The sequence below is a fragment of the Hyperolius riggenbachi genome, chromosome 2 (genome assembly GCF_040937935.1).
Source record: "Hyperolius riggenbachi isolate aHypRig1 chromosome 2, aHypRig1.pri, whole genome shotgun sequence".
NCBI classification, from domain to species: Eukaryota; Metazoa; Chordata; class Amphibia; order Anura; family Hyperoliidae; genus Hyperolius; species Hyperolius riggenbachi.
In genome coordinates, this window is record NC_090647.1 from 275,995,345 (window position 1) to 276,022,802 (window position 27,458).

At 42.7% G+C, this 27,458-nt stretch overlaps 1 protein-coding gene across 13 annotated transcripts in view; it reads left to right on the forward strand.

Moving 5' to 3' along the window:
- The window catches only part of BCAS3 (BCAS3 microtubule associated cell migration factor), a 1,423,373-nt gene that overhangs the window by 292,167 nt on the left and 1,103,748 nt on the right, over positions 1-27,458 (forward strand). For all 13 annotated transcript variants that reach the window (XR_011026249.1, XR_011026248.1, XM_068268730.1 and 10 more), the window contains exon 12: positions 5,403-5,573. Coding sequence is in view for 11 of the 13 variants with exons in the window: in XM_068268730.1 (XP_068124831.1) it covers positions 5,403-5,573 (171 nt within the window). In the remaining 2 variants the exon portion in view is untranslated. The remainder of the gene's footprint in view (positions 1-5,402; positions 5,574-27,458) is intronic.

Consider the following 27,458-nt stretch of genomic DNA (forward strand, 5'->3'; position numbering starts at 1 on the left):
GATAGGGAGTTTTTATGTTTCGTCTCCAGATCTCTAATCAGGTTTAAACTTTTGGCAATTGCTTCATCCCTTTCCCTCTTCAGACGACTGGCTTCCTGAATAAAATGACCCCTAATTACGCATTTGTGGGCTTCCCACAATGTGGGGAGAGACACCTCTTCATTGTCATTAATAGAAAAGTATCTCTCTAATGCGGAGGAAATCCTTTGTTTGATTTCTGGTTGTTGTAATAAGGAGATATTAAGGCGCCAGGTACGTGGTAGGTGTGTTTTGGGCCTAATTTCTATGGAAAGCGTAACTGGGGCATGGTCCGAGAGAACCGATTGCCCTATATCGGTCGACATCTGCTCAGAGAGAAGGTTCTGGGAAATTAATATAAAATCAATTCTAGTGTAAACATTGTGCAATTTAGAAAAAAATGAATAATCTCTCGAGGTGGGATGCTGGGTCCGCCATACATCAATTAGCTGTCTTTTAGACAATTGGGTCTTGCATTGCCTTAGGGCCTTGATTGAGAGAGAGCTCCGACCTGCAGAATTATCCAAAGTGGGATCCAGCACAATGTTGAAATCTCCCCCCAGGATAACGCTACCCTCCGAGAAAGAGTCTAGCGCCTCCAGTGTCCTGGTCAAAAAGGCCGGTTGACCACTATTGGGGGCATATAAAGTCCCAAAGGTAAATCTACGTTCTAGAAGAGTACCCCACTCCTGCAGTTGAGACAACTCAATGGTTTTAGCTAAAAGGATAGCAACCCCTTTCGTTTTAGAGTCAGGGGAAGAACTAAAATATGCTTTTGTGAAATACTTATCTGTTAGTTTAGGAGGGGTTGGGCCCTTGAAATGCGTCTCCTGCAGGAATGCCACTTGAACTCGCTGTTTATGTAAAGAGCGTAACAGTGCTCTGCGCTTCTCTGGGATATTTAAACCCCTGGCATTGACAGATTGTACCTTAATGAACATCAAAACATAGTATGCAATTTAACTCCAAGGGAAGTGTGTCTTTTGAAGGAGAGAAAAAGACAAAAGAGAGAGAGAGTAAAGAGGATGAAGAAAGAGAGGAGGTATATAAGATGAAGATGTTGGCAATCATTGCCAACCACTGTATGAGCCCTATATAGGCTAAATAACACATATTTTTAGCAGTAGGTGTTTTAGTCGCCCTAAGGGCGTCCATGTGAGGGTAACTGGGTGAACACAACGGGTTAGCCAGAGACTCCGGGCACTCAGAATGCAAAATAACATGAGGGCCCCAAGAGAATCCAGCCAGCCAACACCATATCATGAGAGCACATTAATACAGCAGTGTAAAATGCATTAAAACATCAGGCAAAAATTTAAAAAAGTGGCAAAGCATTTCAACTAAATTAGTATAAACTAGCTACGAAACAGAAACTTGAGACTGCAGCAGGGTTAACATACGTCACAGGTAATGAGCTCCTTATCCAAGATACGTATATATCCAGAACTTCAAAAAGATAAGCACTATTAAAGGGAGACCACAAAACAAAAATCTGGAAAACTGCTCCCAGTATGTTCCGAGATCTGGGAAATATGAGATGGGGAACAACCGTTTGCCGATGTCCCATGATAAGTTCTGTGGTTGCAGGAGCAATTTGAGTTTGTGCGATATTTAACAGTTAAGTCTTTTGAACTGAGACCTAAAGTAGACCATGTCATCTCGGAGGGCCCCTATGCTGTGAGGCTTAAGTGAAGCATGTCCTCCTCAAAGGGCCTACACCTGTATTAAGACTTTTTATAGAACAGATAGCCATCGCCAGATAGCATATCATTAAAGAGCAACATATCTTATGGCAAGAGGGAGCACAGCATGTTCAGCAGAGATCATGGGGCAATGAACGTGACAATACTTAACATGTGTACAGGTTGCATTAGAAGCTTCTTATTCCATTCTCTCAGGGGAAGGAGCCAGGTTGTAGACTCTAGCTCATGGGGATAGCAGATATGGGTACTGACATTACAAGGAAAAATCTTGTATAAGTCAGAGCATCAAAAACAAAACCAAAAAAAAACCCTCAACAGTCAATGAGAGAGACAGTGACAACTTTACATTGATAGTGAGTGCAACACATACTCACGACATCGGGTTGTTTCTCCTTGCAGACTTAGCTGGTTTCGGGGGGCCACTTAAAAGCAAAGTGTCTGGGTCCCAAAGCGGGAGGGCTACCTCAGGGATCCCCAGCATTTTGCAGAAATCTGCCAGCTCAGAAGGTGCTCGTAGGGTTGCGGAACAGGAGTCCTTTTTTGCAAACAAGTGAAACGGAAAGCCCCAGCTATATGTGAATTCATGCTCTTTCAGGGCTTGCAGAAGGGGGTGCATTGCTCTTCTCTGCGCCAGTGTAAAGGGTGCCAGGTCCTGATAGAGAGTAATAGATGCTCCGTCAAAATCGACCGGCCCATGTCTGCGGGCAGCCGCCATTATTTCATTCTTTACATCGAAGTAGTGTATTCTGCAGATTACATCGCGTGGTGGTGCCGAGCCTTGTGGTGTCGGGCGGAGGGCTCTGTGAACTCTATCCACCCTAATCGGAGTAGGCTGAGGGCATTCCAGCAAGCGCTCAAAGATCGCTCTAACCGTATGGATCAAGTCTTCGGATCTAGTGGCTTCTGGTAGGCCTCTCAAGCGGATATTATTCCGTCTGCTACGGTTTTGTAAATCCTCTATTTGAGATCTAAAGAGAGTCTGTAGGCTTGTCTGCTTTTCCTGGGCTTCTTTCAGCTTGCGGAGCTCCGACTGAAGGTCTGTGATGTCTTTTTCAGTGCCTGTCACTCTGTTAGATATGGCGACGAGGTCAGTGGGCAGATTCGCTATTTCAGACTTGGTCGTATGTTGGAGCTGTTCCGTTTGCCTTTCCATGTCTTGTTTTGTAGGGAGGCTTCTGAGGAATTCCCAAATCTCCTCTAGATTTTTAGAGCTACCAGCTTCTGTCTGTTTGGGAGTCTGTTTTGATGAGGAAGAGGCCTCCGCCATCTTGTCCGTCATGTGTCTCGTGGTTGGACCTGTGAAGTACTTTGCCACTGAAGTAGTGGGATTTGCCGGGGTTGCCGAGGATTGTTTGTTTGCTCGTCTGTTCCCCTTCGTATTAGGTGTTTCAGTGTTGGCCAGCTGGTCGGCAGGAGCCTCCATACCAGGTTAAAAGGAGCGATTTGCCCTGGAGCTCTGTGCAGAGACGTCTTCACCGCGCCATGTCCGGCTCCGTCCCCTTTATGTCATATTTATATTAATTTGCAAATATTCATCTGTTCCTCCAATGTCTCCCAAATGCTGCTGCAGATTTATTGAAGTTGAATGTTTAGGGAGACTGGGAAGGTGTTTGGAAGATTTCAAGCTTCCAAGGAGGCTTGAATGCAGTTTTTTTATTGAGTGAGGCCTGGAGTAGTAGGTACAACTAGAGCTTCAGATAGTTAGCACTTCCCTCTACTCTAATAACTTTTCTAAGTCCTTGGGGAGAGAATAAAGGCTGCTGGTATGTCAGGGACACTCCAAAGACACTATTTGCAAGTTTTTGGATTTTGAGGCCTAGTCTTCCTGTTGAAGCCTGGGCCTCAATTTGTGAGTGTGGCCGACCGGAAGTGCAGGTCCGGCGCGGTAGTCCTGCGCTGGGCTCCCCTGGGAGTTTTAAAGCCCTGTTGTGGAAGGGGGGTGTGTTGGGCACCCTTTGGGCTATGATTCAAGAGAGGATGGAGCCCAGGGAGAGCGGTATTGAGCCTGATTCGCGGCCGAACTGGCCTACCTTGTTGCAGGGTTGCTTGATGGAGCTGCTGTTTTTGGTGCCCAGATCTGGCTGGAAGAGATATCTGAAGCCTCAGGGGAAGCAGAAGGGGATCTAGGCCGGTGTTTGCCCAATTAGGAGCCTGGGTAAGGGAAGATTTACTGCCTGATGAGTGGAGCTCTCAGCAAACACGTCCTGCCACCATGCCTCGTAGGCCACCCCCCCCCCCCTCCACTTAATATTTAATCAACAGTACAGGTTTACTTTAAACATGGACTATAGAAGTTTAGGGCCACTGTGCACAGGGTTTTGACATTCAACTTTAGTTTTCAAAATGTAGGCTGTCATTCATTAATAAAGTACATAATGTAAAATCAAATTATAAATTTGGATAACTCGTTTTTTCCTTAACCAAAAATAATTATTACATTTGGTAAAGTTGGCATGTGTGTTAATGTGTCTGCATTTTAATGATATTTATGTATTTTATCCAAAGAATAACTTTATTTCAGGATCACATACAGTATGAACAAGGACAATTACAATTTCCAAGGATAAGGATAACAAAAGCATTGTTTAGTTTAAGAAAGTGACGTTATCATTAACATTGTATTTTAAATAAACATGTTACATTTATCACAGTGTATATAGCATTTTCCCTGAGTTCAAGGAAAGGGTAAACCAGCCTAATTAGCCGTTCAAGCATACCTGAAGATATGTTAAAAAAAAAAAAAAAAAAGCTTCACTTACCTGGAGCTTCTGCCAGCCCCCTGCAGCCGCCCTGTGCCCATGCTGTTTCCAAACGATCCTCCCCCCCCCCCTCCCCCCCCGGCTCACTGATTCTTCTGTCAATCGCTGTTCACTGCGCCTTGGCAGCCCTGTGTTCCTGTATAGTACAGCAAAATCTAGATATTAATCTAAGTCCCAAATTTTGTAAAACATTTTGGGCAACTTTTCTGGGTATAAATTAGTTTTTTTTTTATAAATTAGAGAAAGGTTAACCATCCTAATCCAGTCACTTATGTCAGATGCAGAATGTGAGAGGCTGTTAACCTTCCTGGCGGTAACCCCGAACGTAGTTCGGGGTAAGCCGCGCAGGAGGTTTTCTCAGGCCCTGCTGGGCTAGCACTTTGCTAGCTGCGTCAGCACTTCGATCGCCGCCGCCCCGCGCTCGATCGCCGCTATCCGCGTCGCAACACAGCCCCCCCCTAGACCCCTGCGCTGCCTGGCCTATCAGCGCCATGCAGCGGCAAGGGGTGGATCGGGACTCCCTTAGACGTCACGACGTCCATGACGTCGGTGACGTCATCCCGCCCCGTCGCCATGGCGACGGGGGAAGCCCTCCAGGAAATCCCGTTCTTTGAACGGGATTTCCTGATCGCCTATCGCCGGAGGCGATCGGCGGGGCTGGGGGGATGCCGCTGAGCAGCGACTATCATGTAGCGAGCCCTCGGCTCGCTACATGATATAAAAAAAAAAAAAAAACGGCTGCGCTGCCCCCTGGCGGTTTTTAATATACCGCCAAGAGGGTTAATGGCCATCATCATTAAAAACAGTAAGGCAAATGAATATAGGTTTTTTGAGGTTTTTATTGATTGCAATAAAAATATTTACCTGTGAGCTTTTGGCGTGTTTATTTTGTTAATACTGTAATGCCTCCTTTTCCTCGCAGACACTGAAGACAGGTCTTACAATGGTTGGAAAAGTTGTTACCCAGCTTGCTGGTACACTGCCTGCTGGATCTTCAGATGAAGATTTATCATCACATAGCAATGCTAGGCGTAGTCCTCTAGTTCCTGGTGTTATCACTATTATCGACACAGAGACTGTTGCTGAAGGACAGGTAAAAAATTTTTCAGCTGTATGCTTGGTATATATAGTAAACCAGACACTGTTTAAAGTGCATGCAATCCAGAGACCTCTTCAAATGTTCTTCAGTGTATGCAATACAAACAGGTTGTGGGATAGCAGCACTAGGAGTTTATTCATCTTAAACAAAGAAAACATCAGTTTTGTACAATCCTTGTTGTTCATCAAGCTAACATCAAACAGGACTTCTATGAAGTGTCCACAGCTAGTGATATCTGAGTTGTCATGGAAACCAAAGTAACGGGAAATAACAGCTAAATACAGTGTGATCCAATTTATCCTAAAATTACCTTGGTCATGCATTAATCCCTGATTGTCATGACAAATGAGGACCAGGGTGTAAAGTAAATTAGAATAATCCTTCATCCAACCCATAATAATCTTTTCAACTGAAGAATACAAGGGACCTCCTTTTTTACTGCATTCGGTAACAGTCCTCACTCCATTTCAGCCTAGGTACATGGTCAATGAACTGGTCAGTGTCTAGATGACTAGCTTCCAATCATTGTCTATATACTCAAGAGATCCATCTGTCTTATTTTGATTAGCGTATCTATGCTGTGGAACTTTATCACTAACTTTCTAAGGTGTTTCCCCCATGTAAAGTAAGCCACTGTTGCACACAGCACAGGAACGACAATTGAGAAAATTCTTAATGTGGAATTTTACAGGACTGTTTCTAAAATTGTCCCTTTTATATGGTCCATTCTGAACAGTTGAAACACATTTAAGATCCAATGTGTTTAAGTCCAAGATATGTGACAGTGTTTACAAGGAGTGACCATGATAAGTGACTGTGTTGACTGTATGGAGCTTTAAACATTGCCAATCAAGCAGTTTCTGCTGATATTGAATAGCCCAATTCCAGGTTGTGTACAATTTGCATTAAATTAAAAGGTATGCCAGAATTATTAGCAAAACCTGAAGAAGTTGCTAATAGAGGCCAAAGAGAATGGGATCCTTAATGATGACGAGTATAAACCTCAGACTTCCTCGAGTTCTGGTATCTTACCATATACCAAAGACTAATAAAAGTTTGGTCAACCCTCCAGATAGACCCATAATCTCCGGTATAGGATCCATGACCTCTAACGTCTCAAGATACATAGATTCAGTTTAACAAGGATTGGTGAAAGGTACTAGGTCCTATATTAAGGATATTACAGATATCATCAATCTCATTAAAAATGTAGAATGGGAGGAAGGGTGGTTGTTATGCATGATGGATGGTCATGTTACATCCTTAAATACAAGAGACTAGATCCTTATGTCAGGAACAGATAGAATGTATACTGAATGATATGTTTCATATTAACGCATATTTTTTTTTTGTTTGTGGGCTAATTTTATATTCAGCAGGTAGGCATGGTTACATCTTGATAAATAATTGCTACCTACCTACTATATATGGCTATGTAAAATTGCCGATGTTGATGTAATTGCTCTGAGGTCTCCAAATTGCTGAGAGGAAGCAAACTAGCTGGTTGGGGAATTTTTGGAGAAGGGTTGCAAAGAAGATCAGATTAGCGTAACAGTTCGAGATGTAGAAAGCATGGATAGAACCAAATTACCTGGAAGGAAAGAGAGAGGAATGGTAGAGGAGATTAGTTTCCTCATGAGGTATCCCATTTGTGGATGGTCAATGAGATGCAAACTATTTTGTTAATGCAGGGTTTTTACAATTTTTTTTCAAATGTATATAGCTTGAAAATGGACCAATCAGAAAGACAGGTGGAATTTTGTTGATCCATTTTCAAGCTGCATACATTTGTGTGAACAAATTCATAATTTTGCATCAGAATTATTTGCATGTCATAGTCCATCCCCAATACTATTATAGAAGCATGAAAACTTTCATAGTCACAGACATAATAAAAAACACATTTAGTTTGAATGTAGACTACCCATAGGTTTGCCTTGATTTAATAAAATTCAGCTGAAGGATTCAACCCGTACCACTGAGGGGCTAGTTCACATTTGGAGCGCTAATCATGATAGCGTAAAACATTTTGCATCTTTTACCACTATTTTCGCTCGTGATTCCCATGTTATAGAACGAGAATCTGAACACGCTACTCCTGCTACTGCTGAAATTCTGTTTGTCCCCACGTTTATTGCCTGATGAAGCGGGAGTGGCCTGCGAAACGCTTTGCATTTTTGGGGTACTATATAATAAATGTGATTACTATTATACAGTCTTTCGTGGCTGATTTATGGAGGTAAGTCCACCGCTTCCTCCAAGCAAATTTTAAAGGTTTTAGACACTTTCACCCTGCTGGCGCCTGTTCTCCTTTTGCTGAGAATCTCAACTCGATCATCCCCAAAATTCTGCATGCAGCCATTTGCGATTGATCCCATCGCTAACGCTGCGGTGAGAATGTATCCATAGGGATACATAAGCAGCAGCGCTTTACTGATCGCCGGCGATCAGCAAAGTGCTACAAAAGCCCCTAGTGTGTACTAGCCCTTACAGTGTTATACTATACTGTACAATACTACGATGTTATATCCATCTGTACTACAGTATCAAGTTGACTAAAGATAAAGGTAAATTATTGACCTTTTATTTCAGAGTGGATTAAAGTAGACCCAGCAGCCCTCTTGCTAAATGTGCTAGGCAGTGAGGCTGCATCCTTAGGTCCACCTTTGGCTCATCTAATTTAGCATCTTTTCCCCAGGCAAGTCTTGTTGACTTTGGGTAGCCAGGCAGTTGGGCACTTCCAGACTGACGGTTCCATTAATACATAGGGTTGTTGAGAAAACACAAGGACATGTTAGTGGGACAGGAACACGGTCACTTGAGAAGTAGGGTCTAATTAAAGTCTGACACAGCCTATAAAACCAGAAGATAAGCTGCCAAAAAGTATGTATGCTTTCTAAAAGAATATGCCCCTGAGCATCAGAGCCCTATCCATGTATTGTATTAAAGTTTTGTATTTTTTTAACTTTTACTATACAGCGATACATAAATTGCATAATTGACTTGGGGTACTTTATGAAAAAAAGTAGGAGTAAATGTATACATTTGGAGATCCCTTGAATCCTCCAAGTAAATGTTTATATCGTGTTGCAGCTTGTAGCCCCAGAATAATTATGGCATGAGATTATACCTGAAATGGCCCAGTCCATATAAATCCTTGGTAGAACATTGCTAATCTCAGCCAATTACATTGTCTTCAGCTTTTCGTCTTGTTTTATAATGCACATTTACAGCTGCTATTTATTTGAATGACCTTTATATAAACGCTTAATTGACTTTACTAGGATTTGAACCTGTGAACTCTAACACGGCAACAGGGGTTGATAAATTGCTTAGTCAAACTTTGTTTATTTTACGCTAATGCAACTCTTTGTTTAATCACATAGAGGGCATGAACCATCCATTAATGCTCTCTTTGGAGTGTATACATAAAATAATTATAGGGGCTTTGTATATACTTTCGCCAGTATTATGATAAAAATTAAACTTTAGAACCTTGTTAAATATTTCAAATATTATATTTTTGGCGTACTAGCATAATTTGATGCTCTTTAAAGCCATTTTTTTAAACTTATTTCTCTTTGACCGTGTATTGTCTCTCATTTTTCTTGATGGTACATTCCCTTTATTATTTCTACAACTGGACATAATAGTTAACCTATCTTAACCTTTTTTTATTGTTTAGATACATTAATAAATATGTGCTTACTGGATCACAGTTCCTAATAGTAAAACAACTGCTTCTAAGAGAGGGAGGTGATGTGCAGGCTACACAAGGAAATAAGTATGTAGCTAAGTGCTGGGGATTAAGTGGGAAGTGACTTTGCATGATGTCTATAAGTGTCAGAGTTAAATTTTGGATAACCATGAAGGCAGAGTAGGGATTAATCGAGAAGGTGAAAGAGTTTAAGTGCAAGCAAAGAAATGTTTAGCTTCATAGGAAAAGAATGGGCTTAAGGAGGAACTCCAGTGAAAATAACATCATAAAAAAAAGTGTTTTTTACAATAATTATTTATAAATGATTTAGTCAGCGTTTGCCCATTGTTAAATCTTTCCTTTCCCTGATTTACATTCTGTAAAGTACATGTCTGTGGAAAGAGATTATGCAGTTTTGACAGTTGGAAACAGCTGTTATTTCCCACAATGCAGCAAGGCTCACAGACAGGAAACTTTCAGGACCATGGTCCTGACATCACACTATGGAAAGGGTTTCACCACAATATCAGCTATATAGATACCCCTGATGATCTATTCAAGAAAAGGTAAATATTTCTCATGGGGAAGGGGGTATCCGCTACTGATTGGGGGATGAAGTTCAATCCTTGGTTACGGTTTCTCTAGAATGCTGGATGGCGGAACAGGCAGAGAAGATTTAGTAGTTGGGAATCTATGATGGCAGAGAAGGCGTTAGATTATGGACAAATGTGCAGAGAGAGGAGGTGGTATATTGTGGGTAGTTTAAGCTGCATACACTGATAGTTGCATGCCAAGTGCCTGAGAAGTGTGCATGCTTTTACTATCAGAAGTATTGAATGTCTTGGGGAATTGTGTGGGAAAGCATGAGGTGCTGGAAATAGTGTGCTGATGACAAAGGCCTGTATTGAGGGGCAGAGTTTGGGGCACCAGAACACCTGTGCCTAGTGGCTTCTGCGTTGTAAATCCGGCCAAATGAGGAACAATCATTTGGAGCATCAGTAAACTAGACTGTGTACATAGGCTATGTGGAGGTGACTACAAACAGTCTCTGCTGGATGAAAAAATGATAAAATATGACTTATTAAACAAGTTATTAAGAACAGTGAATTAAGTGTTGAGAATTGTAACAGTATAAGTTTATTTGGCAGAGTGAAGACATTAAGTGCATTGGTGGCATGTGTGGTAAAACTGTTTAAGGCTGTGTAGGTGCGCAGGCAAATAACTGGGTAATTCTATTATACAGTCAGTTGTATGAAAAGGGTTACATCCATGGTGGCTCTGTTGTCAGGGAAGGAGTTAAGTGCTTTGGTGCTGTACAGATTTGAGGTATTTGAAACCTCAAGGGAAAAAAGTACAGGTACACCAGGAGCCCAGTATAGTGTAGTTACTTGTGTTTTGGGCAGGGCTGTGGAGTCGGTCCAAAAATCCACCGACTCCGACTCCTCAGTTTAGGATTCCACCGACTCCGACTCCTCGACTCCGACTCCTCTAATTTGCATATTACAATTTTGTTGATAAAGGTGTGTAACATGAAATTCGTCTCTTAACTGCCAACGCTTAGGAATTTTACAAGACAACTGAAGTGAGAAGGATATGTAGACTACTATATTTATTCCCTTTAGACTAAAACTAGTCCTTGGTAAGAGTACTTGTAAAAGGTACAAACCGGAACAAAGAACATCTATCAGGCCCTAGGCAATGTGACTGTGGGTACATGTAAGAATGATGTGCAGGTACTCTGCAGGGGAATGAGGAGATTGTAAACAGACAACACCTCTGTGTTCAATGTGCACAGCATTCTCAGTGGATTCCCTGCAGCTCTGTGGGAAATGCACATGTAGAGTATAGTACTACTGTGTAACAAAGTAAACCTGAGACAGATGAAATTAAAGTTTTATACATACCTGGGGCTTCCTCCAGCCGCCTTCAGGATAATCAGTCCCTCGTTGTCCTCCTCCACCACCTGGATCTTCTGCTATGAGTCCAGGTACTTGAGCCAGTCGGGCGTAGTGCGCATGCACACACTCCGCCGCCAGGAGCATAATACACCTGTGCAGCACTATTGCGCAGGTGCAGAATGTTCCTGGCTGTGGAAGCGGCATGCGGCCAGACAGCGCTGACTGGCTGAATTACCAGGACTCATAGCAGAAGATCCGGGTGGTGGAGGACAGCGAGGGACTGATTAGCCTGAAGGGGGCTGGAGGAAGCCCCAGGTATGTATAAAACTTTACTTTTCATCTGTCTCAGTTACCCTTTACTTTGTAGTCACCAAACCAAATTTTAACAACATATCAAATTATTTGATTTCATCAGCAAAGGGAGTGCATACATTTGCATAAATCAGCATCAGTGCAGAATTATTTCCATCTCGTTGACCATCTCTATTAGTGACACAGCTACACATCAGGCTTTATACTTACAGCATAGATGTTATTTAGTATATATAAGAGATTCCTGTGTACACATCATATATACAGTTATAATCAGATATGTATATCTGACCTTAAAAATACAGGGACTGCTTTATTGAAGCAGCACAAGTAACTAATTTTGATTGGTTTATTTCATTTTTGTGGACTAAGCACAGCTATTACTGTATATATAGTGTATATATACATTATTTTTAATGACTATTATCTGAGAAATAGAACATTTTATCATATTTTCTATTTTAATTACAGTTACAAATTCATTAGGAGTCGGAGTCGGTGCATTTTTTCCCGACTCCGACTCCAGGCACCCAAAATTGCCCGACTCCACAACTCCGACTCCACGACTCAGACTCCGACTCCACAGCCCTGGTTTTGGGAATATTAATAAATGTTTGAATATGAGATCAGCATGTGTGGAGGACACCTGATACATTTGGGTATGTAGGTCCCTCTCAGATTATTGGTCACACTCTAAAAGAAATAGAAGACCAGTAGTAGAACTTCCATACCAGGGTGAGAGTATAAGGGAGATGTGGCGGTTGCCTGGGTATGGTAAAATATTTACGTACAGTTTTAAAAAAGGTATACAATTGCTTACCTCAAGGAAGACAACTGTATATGGTTCACAAAGTTTTTTGCACAATGTAAAGACCATTGGTGGTGTGTTTGCGTGAGAAGCAATTCAAATGCTCAGTGACTGGCCTGGAATAGACAGGATTTGTGTACGGTAAATGAGTGAGCAAGGTGTATGTATGTGAGCGTACAGAGAGAGAGTTAAAGTGGATCCGGGATGAACTTTTATACATTGCATAATTGTGCTCCTTACATATAGGTTACAGGGCATTCCTCAAGCCAAATACTTTTTTTGTTTTGTTTTAATACTCTAATTCACTATAACCTAAACAAGCCTCGCCCACAGCTTCTCCAAAACGCCAAGGCACTCGAACCCATGTAGCAAGGGCTTATGGGAGCTCAGTCTGGGCAGGAGGAGGAGGAGGAGGTTACTAGCCAGAGATTTCAGAGGCAGACCGGAGGTGATATGAATTTTTCACAGGCTTGTGGGGTGGAGATGCAGTTGCAGATTACCTGTGTAATGATGACAAACAGAACATGGCCGCTCTCATTGTATCACAGGAATAAATAATCATATTCTATTGAAGCTGTATGCAGCCAGATTTTCTGTGTAAATGATCTAAACTTTAAATAAGATATATAGACAAGTTACTTGTTATAGTTAAGGTGGCCACACGCCATACAATTTTTAAAATATCTGTTCTATTCAAGAATTGCAGTCAATTTTTCTGACTGATTATAACATTTCAAAAATATGACCAATGTACCACACACCAATGTTCAATTTTTCCTCAATTATGATAAAAATGATTATGATTAGAAATGATAAATTGACAATCCAACACACACCATACAATCTTTAGTAGAAATTGAAGAGAAATATCTGGCATTCCGGATCGATTTAAATCGAGAAAAGCGGGAAATCCGATCGGATTTTTCAGTCAAATTAAAAAAAGCTTTCTAATTTTTTTGAGAGATACGATCGTTTTTATTGAATTGCTGTAAACTAGGATAATTTTATTGTATCGTGTGTGGCCACCTTTGGTTTTTCATCTCGGATCTGCTTTAAGTACAGTGTTGGTCAAATGTGTATGATATAATGTACAATGTGAGAATATAGAGTATATGTAATAAAGGCGCCTGGTAAAAAGGGCACAGGGTAATGCCGATAGTAGAATATCAGTAATTTTGTCGATATAACACTATCCAATAGTAGATTATCAGTAATTGTACCTGTATTCTACTACATATTGTGTGTCCTATCCTGTACTTGAGCCCTTTACGTGCTTGGCAAAGTAAAATGATTCTGATTCTATATCACCACCCTCCTTCTGCCCCAGACTCTGACCTCTTCTGGGACACAAGCAGCTCTGATCTCTTAAGGTGCGTACACACGCACTACCACCGGCAACAACGGGCCCGCCGGACCCTCCCGCTGGGCGGACGTTCAGCCGGCAGTAGCACATGTGTACGTACGCGCTGTCGGCGGACTGATAAGGCTGTTTCTGAACGATCCGCTCAGCGGATCGTTCAGAAACAGCCTTATCCGTCCGCCAACAACGCGTACTACCGTACTAGTGCAACAAAATGTTGTCCTATTTACAAAATAAAAAAATAGCAGATCGTTTTTTCTTTTTATCTCACAAGGATGGCATGGGTGTAAAAGCTTCACTGCAACTTTGCAACAACTTGTTCTTAAAGATCATGTGAAATAAGGAATACAAAAATTTTAAAAGAGTTGCATTATTTTCAGTTGATGATGCACATACCATACTTTTGCTACTTTTAGAAAGTTAGTTTAGCGTTTTGTTTATAAAGTAACCTGTTTTATTGGGCCAAAATTATATTATCACCACTAAGTCTATGAAGAAATGTCATACAGATGCTACATAATACAGTGCAAGAGAGAGACTGAGTCAGGGCCAGCCTGTATATAATTCTTATTGCACATTAATTTGACACATTGACAGGCTCAAGTGTGAAATGTCACATTCTGTCTTTCTCACCCCTTTTAATATTAGGTTTGACTTATGATGGCCATTTGCAATGTCTGATTCCATTTGCTAATTTACATCATAGCCAGAGGTTCTGACCACAGTTCTGATATGGAGTGGAAACTGACACAGAGTAACAGGAACTTTGCTAGGTGAAAGCAGACTGGCTTGTATGGGCAAGATTGTGTTGAACTTTTTTTATATATTGTTTTATCAGTCATTTTCATTATTGACTTCCATATTGTTTTAGTTTAGTCACAGCTCAACTGAATCTTTCTCCATGAAATGTTCCAAGAGCTTATAAACAACACAATAAATGCAGTAGATGGATGTATTACTTGCAGCAACAGTTTCCCTCATTATGGAATTTACTCTTTCAGAATCAGAATCACTTTATTTCGCCAAGTAAGTTTGCACTTACAAGGAATGTGTCTTGGCAGTTGCTTAAAGAGGAACTCCAGCCTAAACAAACATACTGTCATTAAGTTACATTAGTTATGCTAATTAAAATAGATAGGTAATATAATCTCTTACTCACACTGTTTTAAAAGAACAGGAAAATGTTTGATTTCATGATGGCAGCCATATTTTTGGTTGAAAGGAGGTGACAGGGAGCATGAGACACAGTTCCATCTGTCCTGTGTCCTGAACACCTCTCCCAGTTGCTAGGCAACGTGAATAACAACATAGGAAATCCCATCATGCTCTGCACAGCATCAGGGAAAAAAAGCCTGGGCTTTTTTTCTTTGATGGGTGGAGCTTAGCTAAAAATGCAGCTAAAAATGATGCTTTGGTAAGAAAAACAAAGTTCTGATGCTGTGAAACTGTTAAAGAAACATCAAGCCTTTTCAGTTCTGCTGAGTAGATTTTTATAGTCATATTGTAGGACCCGGCAGCGTGGGTTAAATAGCGGGGAATAAGCCAGGGGAAAAAGTCTCGGGCAGTGAGTGCGCCAATGTGAATGTGCACCCAGGTTGGAGGTGGTGAATGTGGGGCTGTAATGTACTCACTTATCCAGTGAATTCTGTTGCGTGCGGGAGAGCAGTTGGCAGATGGGCGCGATTCCAACCAGTCTGCAGCAGCTTCTGGGGTGTTGAAGAAATGGACGCAATCATTTTTCACCACCCTTAGCTTTGGTGGATAGAGCATAGCATAGGCCAAACCTTGATCGCTGAGTTTTTTCTTGATATTAATGAAGGTAGCATGCTGCTTCTGTAGGTTAATTGAGTAGTCAGGATAAAATGAAATGTGGGCGTTTTCGTAGCTGATCTCACCCTTAGCACGTGCTTCTTTAAGGATTGCATCCCGGTCTCTGAAGCTTAGCAGCTTCATGATTAATGTGCGAGGAGGTGATCCCGGCGGGGGCACCTTCGGGGAGACTCGATGAGAGCGCTCTATGAAGAAGACGGTGGAAAAGGCCTCTCTGCCAAACACATCAATAAGTAACTTCTCCGCAAACAGCTCCGGTGAGTTGCCTGTTACGGTTTTCCAGATCTTCTTGGCGTTCACGAAGAGTTTAACCTCAGTTTGGGTCTGCGAGATGTCACGCTGCCCAGGCCTCATGCGGTCCTCAAGGCGACTAACTCTTTCCTCTGTCTCCGTCACACGGGTACGAAGCGACTGCATGTCAGCTCTGAGGAGGGAGACGTCTGACCTCACCTCCTCCAGTTTAGTAGTTATAGCTGTGAGGGCTGTTTGGCAGGATGAGATACCTTGCATAATTTGCTGGAGTGACGGAGCAGACGCTTCAGTGTTTGAGGTCTCGTCGCCATCTTGGGCCTCGTGGCGGAACTTTGCCAGCTTGGCAGCCGCCTCAGAGCCCTTTCTCGTCATGACTAAGGGTACCTCAGTGCTCACTGGCAGTCAGTGGGCAGGGAATGCCAGGTTGTGTGCAGGTAGGAGCGGGAAATACTGAGCAGGATAGCTTTTATCGGAGGTTCAGGCGGGAGCTCTCGTCCTGCACGTCTTACTCCATGGACTTCCGGCCACGCCCTCCTGCTGAGTAGATTTTTAGTCCAGAGGTTCACTTTAACAAACGCAAACACAAACAAAAGAAATACAAAGACAGACAATATGTGTATTACAAGTCAAGGTCAGTATGTAAGTATAGTGGCAGTAAGCAAGGTGAGAATTGTTCATTTTCAGTTCTGTGCTGATTACTTTCAAGTCCTAGCAGGTCTAGCGTGGTTCAGCATTAAGTATGGCTACCGCCTGAGGAAAAAAGCTGTTCCTGTGTCTAGAGGTTTTAGTTGTGATTGACCGGAATCTTACTCCTGAAGGCAAGAGCTGGAAGATGGAGTGCGCAGGGTGAGAGGGGTCAGAGGCAATCTTGGTTGCTCTCCTTCTGCACCTGCTAGCGTAAAGAATCCTGCAGGGAAGGTAAGCTACAGCCAATTATCCTTTCCGCTGTTCGGATGATGCGCTGCAGCCTTCCCTTTTCTAATGCTGAGCAGGAGCTAAACTATACAGTCATATATGATGTCATGGTGGATTCGATGATTGCAGTGTAGAACTGCACCATTAGATTTTTAGGTAGGCCAAACTTTTTCAGCTGCCGTAGATGGTACATCCTGTGCTGCGCTTTCTTGATGATGGTGGCCGTATTGTTATCCCATTTTAGGTTGTTTGAGATTGTGGACCCAAGAAACTTGAATGACTCTACCTGGGTTATTGTGGTTCCATCTATGGTTAAGGGGAGGTGCTGCGGGGGGAGATCTCCTAAAGTCTATTTTCATCTCCATGGTTTTGAGAGCATTTAGTTTCAAGTTGTTGCTGCTGCACCAGGAGAAAAGCTGTCCCACTACATGCCTGTATGCAGACTCGTCCCAGTTTTGTATGAGACCAACTACTGTTGTGTCATCTGCAAACTTCAGAACCTTAACAGATGGATCTGTGGAGATGCAGTCATTGGTATAAAGTGAGTTGAGCAGTGGGGAAAGCACACAGCCCTGGGGTGCTCCAGTACTGACTGTCAGAGAGCTTGATGTGTGCTTCCCAAGTCTGACCTGCTGTCTCCTGTCGGTTAAGAAATATGTGTAGCTGGGAGAGCTTGCTGTGTAGCAGTGATGAAATTATGGTATTAAATGCAGAGCTGAAATCTATGAATAAAATCCTAGTGTAGGTTCCTGGGGTGTCTAGATGCTGTAGTACATAATGCATACACATGTTAACGGCATCGTCTGTGGATCTATTAGGCCTGTAGGCAAATTGCAGAGAGTCCAGCAGGGGATCTGTGATGAATTTCAGATAAGCCATTATCAGTTTTTCGAATGCTTTTATGACCAATGATGTCAGGGCAACAGGCCTGAAATCGTTTAAGCATGTAGGTTTTGATTTTTTTGGAATTGATACAATGATTGAGCTTTTAAAACAGGCAGGGACAATTAAGAGTTCCAGAGATGATTTGAATATGTCTGTGAATACAGGCGCTAATTGATCGGTACAGAGTTTCAGACATTTCGAAGTTACAGAGTCTGGTCCAGGTGCTTTATTTGTTTTCTGTCTTTTGAAGAGTTTGTTTACGTCTGATTAGCCAATTGGTAGAGCATGCACATCTGGGGACAGGTTAGCAGACTGTGGCTGAGGTGTTGTGTAGATGCTGAGGTTGCAGGGGATGGAGACATTGGCTGGCTGGAGGAGTGCTCAGTTTGCCTGTTGCAGAGATGCAAATTATGCAAATTGACTTGGTGTGTTTGGCTTTTGTTGGTAGTGTCAAACCTGCAATAAAATGTATTCAACTCATTTTCAAGCTGCAGGTTGTCTAGTGATTGTGGAGATTTCTTTCTGTAGTTGGTGGTTTTATGTAGAGATTTCCATATTGTGGACGAGTCAGCCGTGGAACATTTTTCCTCAAGTTTTTTAGAATAATCTTTTTTTGCGTCGGTAATGGCTCTCTGCAGTTTGTATTTCGCAGCTTTGTAGAGGACTTTATCGCCTGTTCGATATGCCCTTTCTTTATCGAGGCGCAGCTTCCTAAAATGTGATGTAAACCAGGGTTTATCATTATTGTACCTGATGCACTTTTTAGTGGGCATACAGGACTCTTTGCAAAAGGTAATATATGATATCACAGCATCAGTGTGTTCATTTAAGTCACTGGAGGATTCTTTGAATATATTCCAGTCAGTCAAATCAAAGCAGCTCTGTAGTTTTTCTACAGCTTCGCTAGTCCATTTCTTAACTATGGTCACGATTTTTAGTCTTTGGATGTATGTTGGGATAAGCTGTACAACAGCATGATCCGAGTTCCCCAAAGCTGCCCTGCTGACAGAGTGATACGAGTCCTTAGTCGTAGTGTAAAGGTGGCCACACACGATACAATAAAATGATCCGATTTTACAGTAATTCGATAAAAACGATTGGATCTCCCGGAAATATCGAAAGCTTTTTTTTCATTCGACTGAAAAATCTGATCGAATTTCCGCTTTTCTTCGATTTTAATCGATCCGGAATGCCAGATATTTTTCTTCAATCTTTCTAATGATTGTATGGTTTGTGTTGGATTGTCAATTTATTAATATACACACCCTAGCAATTTTGTCAGAGTTTCCAATCATTTTTATCATAATTGGGGGAAAAATTGAACATACGTGTGTGGTACATTGGTCATATTTTTTAAATGTTACAATCGATCAGAAAAATTGATTGCAATTCTTAAATTGAACAGATATTTAAAAAATTGTATGGTGTGCAGCCACCTTAACAGTGATCAAGTGTCTTACCTTCTCTAGTTGTGCTTGTGACGTGTTGCCTGTATTTGGGAGCTCTTTGGAAAGGTTAGCACTGTTGAAATCCCCTAGTATGATAAAAAAAAAGAATCGGGGTACTCCCTTTCCACCTCTGTGATCTGATCTGCGAGTTCCTGGAGCGCAGGCCGCATACATGTTTGTGGAGTGATGTACACAGCAACCAAAATAAATGAAGAAATCTCACGGGGTGAATAGTAGGGTCTGCAGTTTATGAAGATTGTTTCCAGCCCAGCTGAGCATGTCCTCTTAATAGCTGTAACATCCGTGCACCACCTATCATTAATATAGAAACAGAGTCCTCCACCTTTGGTTTTGCCGGAAATGAGTGGGTCCCGGTCATATCTGTAGAGTGTAAATCCATTAATCTGCAGAGCGTTGTCTGGAATGAGCTCGGATAGCCAAGTTTCTGTGAAGCAAAGAGCAGCAGAGAGATGAAAGTCCTTCTTTGTCCTGATCAGTAGTTGAAGCTCATCTAGTTTGTTACATATCGACCTGACATTAGAGAGTATGATTCCAGGTAGTGGAGAGCGCAGTCCTCTGCGTCGAAAGAAAGTCTGGTTCCCGGAGCGCTTTCCCACTTTATGCTGCTGATAGTGGCTTTTCCTTTTGAATTCAGGACTGCCGCTACAACCAATGTTTACCAGTGGCCTGGCTTATATACCCTGTCTATAACCTGTGCGCTTTGTCATTGTTGAAACATGGGCACCTATTGAGGCTCCGCTGGCACTGTCGCTCTAAGCTGCCCGCTGGACCCATTTTAACCGATGGCACTGCTCTCCTCGTCACCTTCACTGGAGCCCCAGCAAAAGCCTTTTTGAAGCTCTTGCTGGGGCTACTCATTTGTTCACTAGTTGGAACAATGAGAATCATCCTGATTGACCTTGGAGCAATAAGAGTCAGGATGATTCTCATTGGTCCATTTATTGGGCGAATGGCGAGCCCTGGTAGGAGCTATGATGATGTTTTTTTTGGGACTCTAGTGAAGAATGAGAAGAGTACATCATTGGCGGCAGTCACAGGGGGTCCTCATGGCATGGCAAAGTAAGGGGGAGAGATCGAGCCAGCAGAGCCTGGCATGCTGCAGCAGACGTTTAATAAATGCCAGAAAGCATGCTGGCTCTAGCGAAATATGTCTGGTACAGTTGCAGATTCAATTTAGATGTGCAGCTTTGGTACAATATTAAAGCAATTTTATTCTGAATGGTAAAATACATACCCGACAATTGTGAACTGCTGATATTTCACCCAGATCTTTTCTTGCAAAGTAAATTAACTTAGCAACTAATTTAAGCTTAGTTGTAATGATTTGTAGACCATAACGTGTTTTTGTATTTACTTACATCAGATAATTAACTCGAGTACCTTGGTGGTAAATGCCCACAGATGTTCTCGCTACAATTAGCATTATACACATAAATCTTTCTATGCTTTATGGCTTGCAGCATTTTTTCTTACATTTAGATTAACTTCAGAGTGACCCCTGACTCTTCACTGTCCAATTATTTAATTCACTAGGCCACCCAATCTGCAGAAATGAGCCCTTTTTACAGTCTTGGTGAAGATAAATCTTTAATCTTATGGAATAGTTAGAGTATCACAGGCAGGACAGGAACATCAGAGGAAAACTGTAAGCAGATAAAATGCTTAGACATTGTTATGAACATATGAAACCAGATTTCCTGGCACTAAGTTGCAAGAAAATAGTGTGAATTAATAAATAGCTGTTTCTTAATATAGGATGTCCTTCAACCGTCCATATCAGAATATTCAGTCTATGCAAGGTCTTAGGCCTGCTATTCAATTTTTTCTATTGTGATTTTGGTGAAGGACACTTTTTATGTAAAGACTTCCTTTGGTTGAGCTATGAAATAAGGGTTGTTTTTGTTTTTCAAGCCATGTTCAAAAGGATAAAGAAGGCACATTATAAGAAGAAAACATTAACATAGATCCTATAGATCAAAACTCAAAGTCCAGAGACCACCTTAAAAATACATTATGTAAGCAGATGCAGGGCAAAGTTAAACCCTACCTGCCCTGTTGGTTTCTGTTTTTTTTGTTTTGTTTTGCTGAAGGTGTCTTGGCTGGATAGTGTACTGGTTAAGGTCTCTGCCACTAACACAGGAGACCTGGGTTTGAATCTAGGCTCTTTCTGTTCAGTAAGCCAGCACCTATTCAGTAAAGAGTACTTTGGGCAAGACTCCCTAACACTGCTACCACCTACTAAACATGTCCTTGTGGCTGCAGCTCAAGAGCTTTGAGTCTGCCAGGAGAAAAGTGCAGTATGAATGTTATTTGCCTTGTCTTTTACAATGGAAGACAAATTAGAAGTATAAGACGCTAACATAAATGCTGAAGATCAAAACTTGAAGACCATCTTAAAAATACATTACATAAATAGATGCAGGGCAAAGTAAAAACCTTCCTGCCAACCCTGTTGGTTTTGGTTTGTTTTTTCTGGTGTCTTCTTTATGTCCAGTAACATTGCTTGTCTGCACTACTGATCTATAGCTGAATACACAACATTTTCCTGGATGCGATCTGGACAGGGAAATGCTGCCTGTTCAGACACTGGTATGCCGTCAAAATCACTTGCTGGTGTGATTCTGGACGGCACGCTGCAGTGTTCTGTAGCATGCATCCGAATCCCTGTAGCCGTGCATGGTAGGGTTATAGGGATTCGGATGCACACTCACATAAGTGCAAGTGCTGGTGTTTTCTAGTTGCCATACCTTACCCATTCACGCAATATTACATAAGTGACAAGCATATATTAAAATAGTGCAGAACAGGGAAGTCTGCAGTGTAGTATTGAGGTGTGTTTGAATGTTTCTTGGATTGTGACTGTTATAAGGAAAAAGTATTGCACTAGAGCAGGCATGGGCAAACTCGCTCTTCCAGCTTTTACGGAACTACAAGTCCCACAATGCATTTGCCTTTATGAGTCATGACTGTGGCTGTCAGACTCCTGCAATGCATTGTGGGACTTGTAGTTCCTTAACAGCTGGAGGGCCAAGTTTGCCCATGCCTGTACTAGAGCATGCCCGGGGCTGTAGCAGGGGAGTACTAATTAGCATCCTAGGACACTGGTAAAATAAATATGGCAGCATCCAGGGAGAGGTTCTTTTTACTGCTCCTAGCAATGCTGGAATTACATTTGCAATGAATATTTTGTTTGAAAAGCAATGCACATGCAACTTTTGGCACATGAGGATATTTATTTTACTTTTCATGGTTCCCATTTCTGCCCAACCTCTGCACCAGTTTCCTTGCAAAACCAATGAGGCCAAATTCAGACCAATGTCTATGGAATTAGCGACCTGAGGCAAAGTGGATGATCCAGGAATAAAAAAATTATTCGTTGAATGTAATTTTACAATTTGAATTTTTTTTTTTTTAAATCCCTGTATACTATCACATGCATGTTCCATACCACTTTAACATCTTCCTGATCTTCATTCAGTCGTGTGAAACTTTAAGTAGTTTTACTTCTTGTAATGATTGCGTTTATACATTGCACATGAAACAACATGGGCAATGCACAGGATGCAAAGAAATGTCACTAATGAGGAAAAACTTAGAGATCAAGCCAGGAATAAATGAATAAGGTAATTTATTAACAAATGCAAAGGAACATAAATTAATTGCATGCATAAACCTCATGCACTTCAACAAACATGCAAGAATATACAAGAAGTAATAGGAGACAATCTCCCTATGAGCAAGTGCAATCAATATGCATACACAAGCAATCTGGAATATGCAATATAATCTCCTTGCATGTAAAAGTATAAAAGAGCATACATCTGCATCAAAGAGTACTATATAATCTCCCTGTACGCAAATGCAAACTAAGCAGTACAGGACAGTCTCCCTGAAGGCAAGTGTATTCAAGGAGCATACACATGCAATCTGGGATATATACAATCAGCATACTCTGCATAAGGTTTCCATGCAGAGTAACCCAGTGTATATACAAAATGTGTGCACACAAACCCCAGAACCTAAATGATATTTACAATAACAATATACAGAAATAAATACAATATACAGAATAAGCAGTACTTAAGGAAACTGTCACGGTCAGTTACCTGTTCAGGCGAGGCGGCTGGCACATACGGGTGCTGGCAGTCATCCTGGGGGGTCTCGGCGGGCTTCCTCACGGGGCGGCCTGTCGGTGCTCTCCAGCGCGCGTTGCGTTGCATGACGTAAGCATTGGCGTATCAAGACGCGGATGTGGGCGTTGTGCGCGCGCGCGCGCAAGGGGTGAACTGCTTTATGCATGTCTCTGGTTGTTGTGCGCGCGTGTGTGCGCGCGTGCGCGTGTGTGTGTTTGCGCATGCGCGTGTGCGCATGCGCGCGTTTCACGTAACGCTGCGTGCGCGTGGCGCGCGGCGCTGTGCGTGCATGACGCGCTGCGCAGTGCGTGCGTGACGCGTTGCACAGTGCGCGCCAAACGGCCTATAAAAGCCTGGAGAGTGCAACACTGCGGTGCTGTAGTATTGCAGCAAGTTTGCACTCCTGTGACGTGACTTTGAGTCTGCCTGTTTACTTGTTCCTGATTACTGATGCTGAACCTGGCTTGTCTGATTACCTGCTCTGGCTTTGACTTCTGCTTCATCCGACTACCTGCTTTGTTGCTGACCCCGGCCTGTCTGAGAATCCGATTTGTTACCGACCCATTGCCTGTCCGAGAACCTGCACTGTTGCCGACCTCTGCCTGTTTACCTGCTTACCTGCTCACTGGAATCCAGTCTGTTCCTGCTACCAACTACAAGCTGAGTCCTTGCACTACCCGACTCAGCATGCGGGGGCGCTTCAGTTCCAGTGTGGTCCCGCCATCGGTTCTGTTAGCGCTCCTGCCCTTTGTTCACTGGCCGCCTCTGTACCCATTCCAGGGCTACCAGTTAATAAGTCGCAGGGGTTGCTGTCCTCAGCACATCGGTCTCCTCCCATCAAGGTACGTGACAGAATACTACAGCCAAGAGATGGAGACCGCTGAGGCAGCAAATGTGCTGGGTACCCTGTGCAAACAAATATCAGCATTAACGGAAGCTATCAAGGAGCTGCAAGCTGGACACATACAATTGGAAGGCCGAATTAATGCTATGGCTAGTAGCAACCCTCCTGTAACCTCTCCTCCCGCTCCAGCAGTTTCCCCCAATCCAGCTCCAGCGGACTCTGCATCTGGATTTACCCTGCCTGCCCCGGAACCTCGTGCACCGCTCCCGGAACGCTTTAATGGTGACCGATCCAAGTTCCGAGCTTTTCAGCACTCCTGCCAGTTATTTTTTGCCTTGCAACCTCGCACCTTCACCGAGGAATCAACTAAGGTGGGGTTCGTGATATCGTTACTCCAGGGTGAACCCCAAGCTTGGGCCCATCAATTAATGGATCAAAAACATGCATCACTGGCTACGCTCCAACTATTTTTTGAAACCATGGCGGTGCTATATGACGATCCTCAACGCTGTACCACGGCCGAGTCAGCCCTTCATAATCTGCGGCAGGGACGTCGGGCCGTGGAAGAATATACCTCTGAGTTCCGCCAGTGGGCACCCGACACGAACTGGAATGAGTCTGCACTTAAATTTCAATACAGAATGGGACTCTCGGATTACATCAAAGATGAACTAGCCCGTACCGGCATCCCAGCAACCCTAGATGAGCTTATACTCACAGCTATCCAGATAGATAGACATCATCGAGAGCGGCAGATGGAAAAAGTCGGTAATCCCACCAACCGATCTATCTGGGTTCCTAGTGTTCCTGTTTCCACACCTGCTAGTTCACCTCAGTCTGACCAACCTGAACCGATGCAACTGGGAATTATTCGACCTGCTCTTTCTAATGAAGAAAGAACAAGAAGACGACAACAGCATCTGTGCTTTTATTGTGGCGGATCTGGTCACTTCATCAACAGCTGTCCAGTACGGCCATCTGGTAAGGGAATTTCTACCCGTTTCCGAAAACCAGGTTTTTCCAACTCAGTATCTAACCATTTCTCTATCCCTGTTTGTTTCCAGCTGCCCGGAAGAATCCTTGAAACCACAGCTATCCTCGACTCAGGAGCATGCAGTTGTTTTATGGACATTCATTTTGCCACTACCCATCAGATACCAGTACAAGACAAGAAAGAGCCTCTTCATATTCATCTGGCTGATGGAACCACCATCAGCTCCGGACCCGTTGTTAAGGAATCAGTCCCAATCAACACTTCCATATGTAATCAGCATTGTGAACTTCTCAAGTTTGATCTGGTTTCATCTCCAGTATGTCCTGTAATTTTGGGGTTACCTTGGCTCAGGGCCCACAATCCAACTATAGACTGGTCTTTAGGCTCAATCTCCTTCAACTCTGTTTATTGTGGCAGTTGTTGCTTTTCTGCAGAGGGCTCATTATCATTACCCACTAGCTCATTATTATGTACATCATCTCTACAAGAAATCATTCCAGAACAGTATCACGCATTCTTGGATGTATTCGATAAAAAGAAGGCCGATCAATTACCTCCACATCGGCAATATGACTGCCCTATAGATTTACAACCAGGAGCAGCAATTCCATTTGGAAAAATGTTTCCACTCTCTGAGCCGGAACAAGAAGTTCTCAGGCAGTACATTGAGGATAATTTAAAAAAAGGCTTTATTCGTCCCTCAGCCTCTCCTGCCGGTGCGGGAATTTTTTTTGTTGAAAAGAAAGATAAGTCATTACGTCCATGCATTGACTATCGTGAGCTGAACAAGGTTACAATTAAGAATAGATATCCACTGCCACTAGTTCCAGAGCTCTTTCAAAAGTTACGTGAAGCAAGAGTTTTTACCAAGCTGGATCTCAGGGGCGCATATAACTTGGTCAGGATTCGAAGGAGAGACGAATGGAAGACAGCCTTCAGATGTCGTTTTGGTCACTTCGAATACTTGGTCATGCCTTTTGGACTATGCAATGCGCCAGCTACATTTCAATATTTCATTAATGATGTTCTTAGAGAATTCATCGACCACTTTATCATCGTGTATTTGGATGATATTCTAGTATTTTCCCCTTCCCTAGAAGTTCACAGAACTCAAGTTTGTCAAGTATTAAATCAGTTAAGAGTAAACAACCTGTATGTGAAAGCAGAGAAATGCGAATTTGAGAAGCAAGTCATACAGTTCCTTGGTCTCATCATTTCATCTGAAGGTTTCACCATGGACTCACAGAAGATCCAATCAATCCTTGACTGGCCGGCTCCTAATAATAAGAAGGCAGTACACAGATTTGTGGGTTTCGCAAATTTTTATCGCAGGTTCATAAAGAATTTTTCTGCAATCATTTTACCTATTACTCAGCTCACTCGCCAACAGGCGCAGTTTCACTGGTCCACAAAGGCACAAGCTGCCTTTGATCTATTAAAGCAGCAGTTCACCTCCGCTCCAATCCTGAAACATCCTGATCCAGAGTTACCCTACACCTTGGAGGTAGATGCATCAGAATCAGCTGTTGGTGCAGTATTGTCACAGAGACATGGTCCCAAGGCATTGCTTCACCCAGTGGCATTTTTCTCGAGGAAACTTACAGAGACAGAGAGGAACTACGATGTAGGTGATAGAGAGCTTTTAGCGATCAAGGTGGCATTGGAAGAGTGGAGGTATCTATTGGAGGGTGCTACTCACACAATCCTGATATTCACGGATCATAGGAACCTGGAGTACCTAAAGACGGCTAAGAGACTCAACCCCAGACAAGCCAGATGGGCATTATATTTTTCTCGATTTTCATTTCACATTACCTACCGGCCTGGATCAAAAAACATTAAACCCGACGTCCTGTCCCGCATGTTTCCAGATGATGACTCAAGGACTTCACCTGATACAATTCTGTCCAGTCAAAATTTCCTTCTCATTCAACCAGCTTTGGCTGACCAGTTACGCCAAGTATCCACGGAGCTTCCTGCTAAACTCAAGTTTAAATTGGTTCAGAAGGATGGTTTGTGGTGGTACAAGGACGGTTTGTGGTGGTACAAGGACAAGGTTTACGTACCTGAAGAATCTCGTGTTACAGTTCTTAAACTGTGTCATGACCACTGTCTAGCGGGCCATTTTGGAGTATTCAAGACTCAAGAGTTGGTACAACGTAATTTCTGGTGGGCTGGTCTTAAGAACGATTGTAGGAAATACGTCGAAACCTGTCGAATATGCAACCAATGCAAAGGATCTAAGCTCAAGCCCTGGGGTCTACTGGATCCATTGCCTGTTCCTCCAAGACCTTGGTATTCTATATCAATGGATTTTATCGTAGAGTTGCCATGTTCAGATGGATTCACCACAATATTTGTTGTTGTGGATCGATTATCCAAAATGGCGCATTTCGTGCCTATGCAGGGGACTCCATCAGCCAAATCGACTGCATCAGCGTTTGTGAAGGAAATCGTCAGACTTCATGGTGTTCCAGGTGAC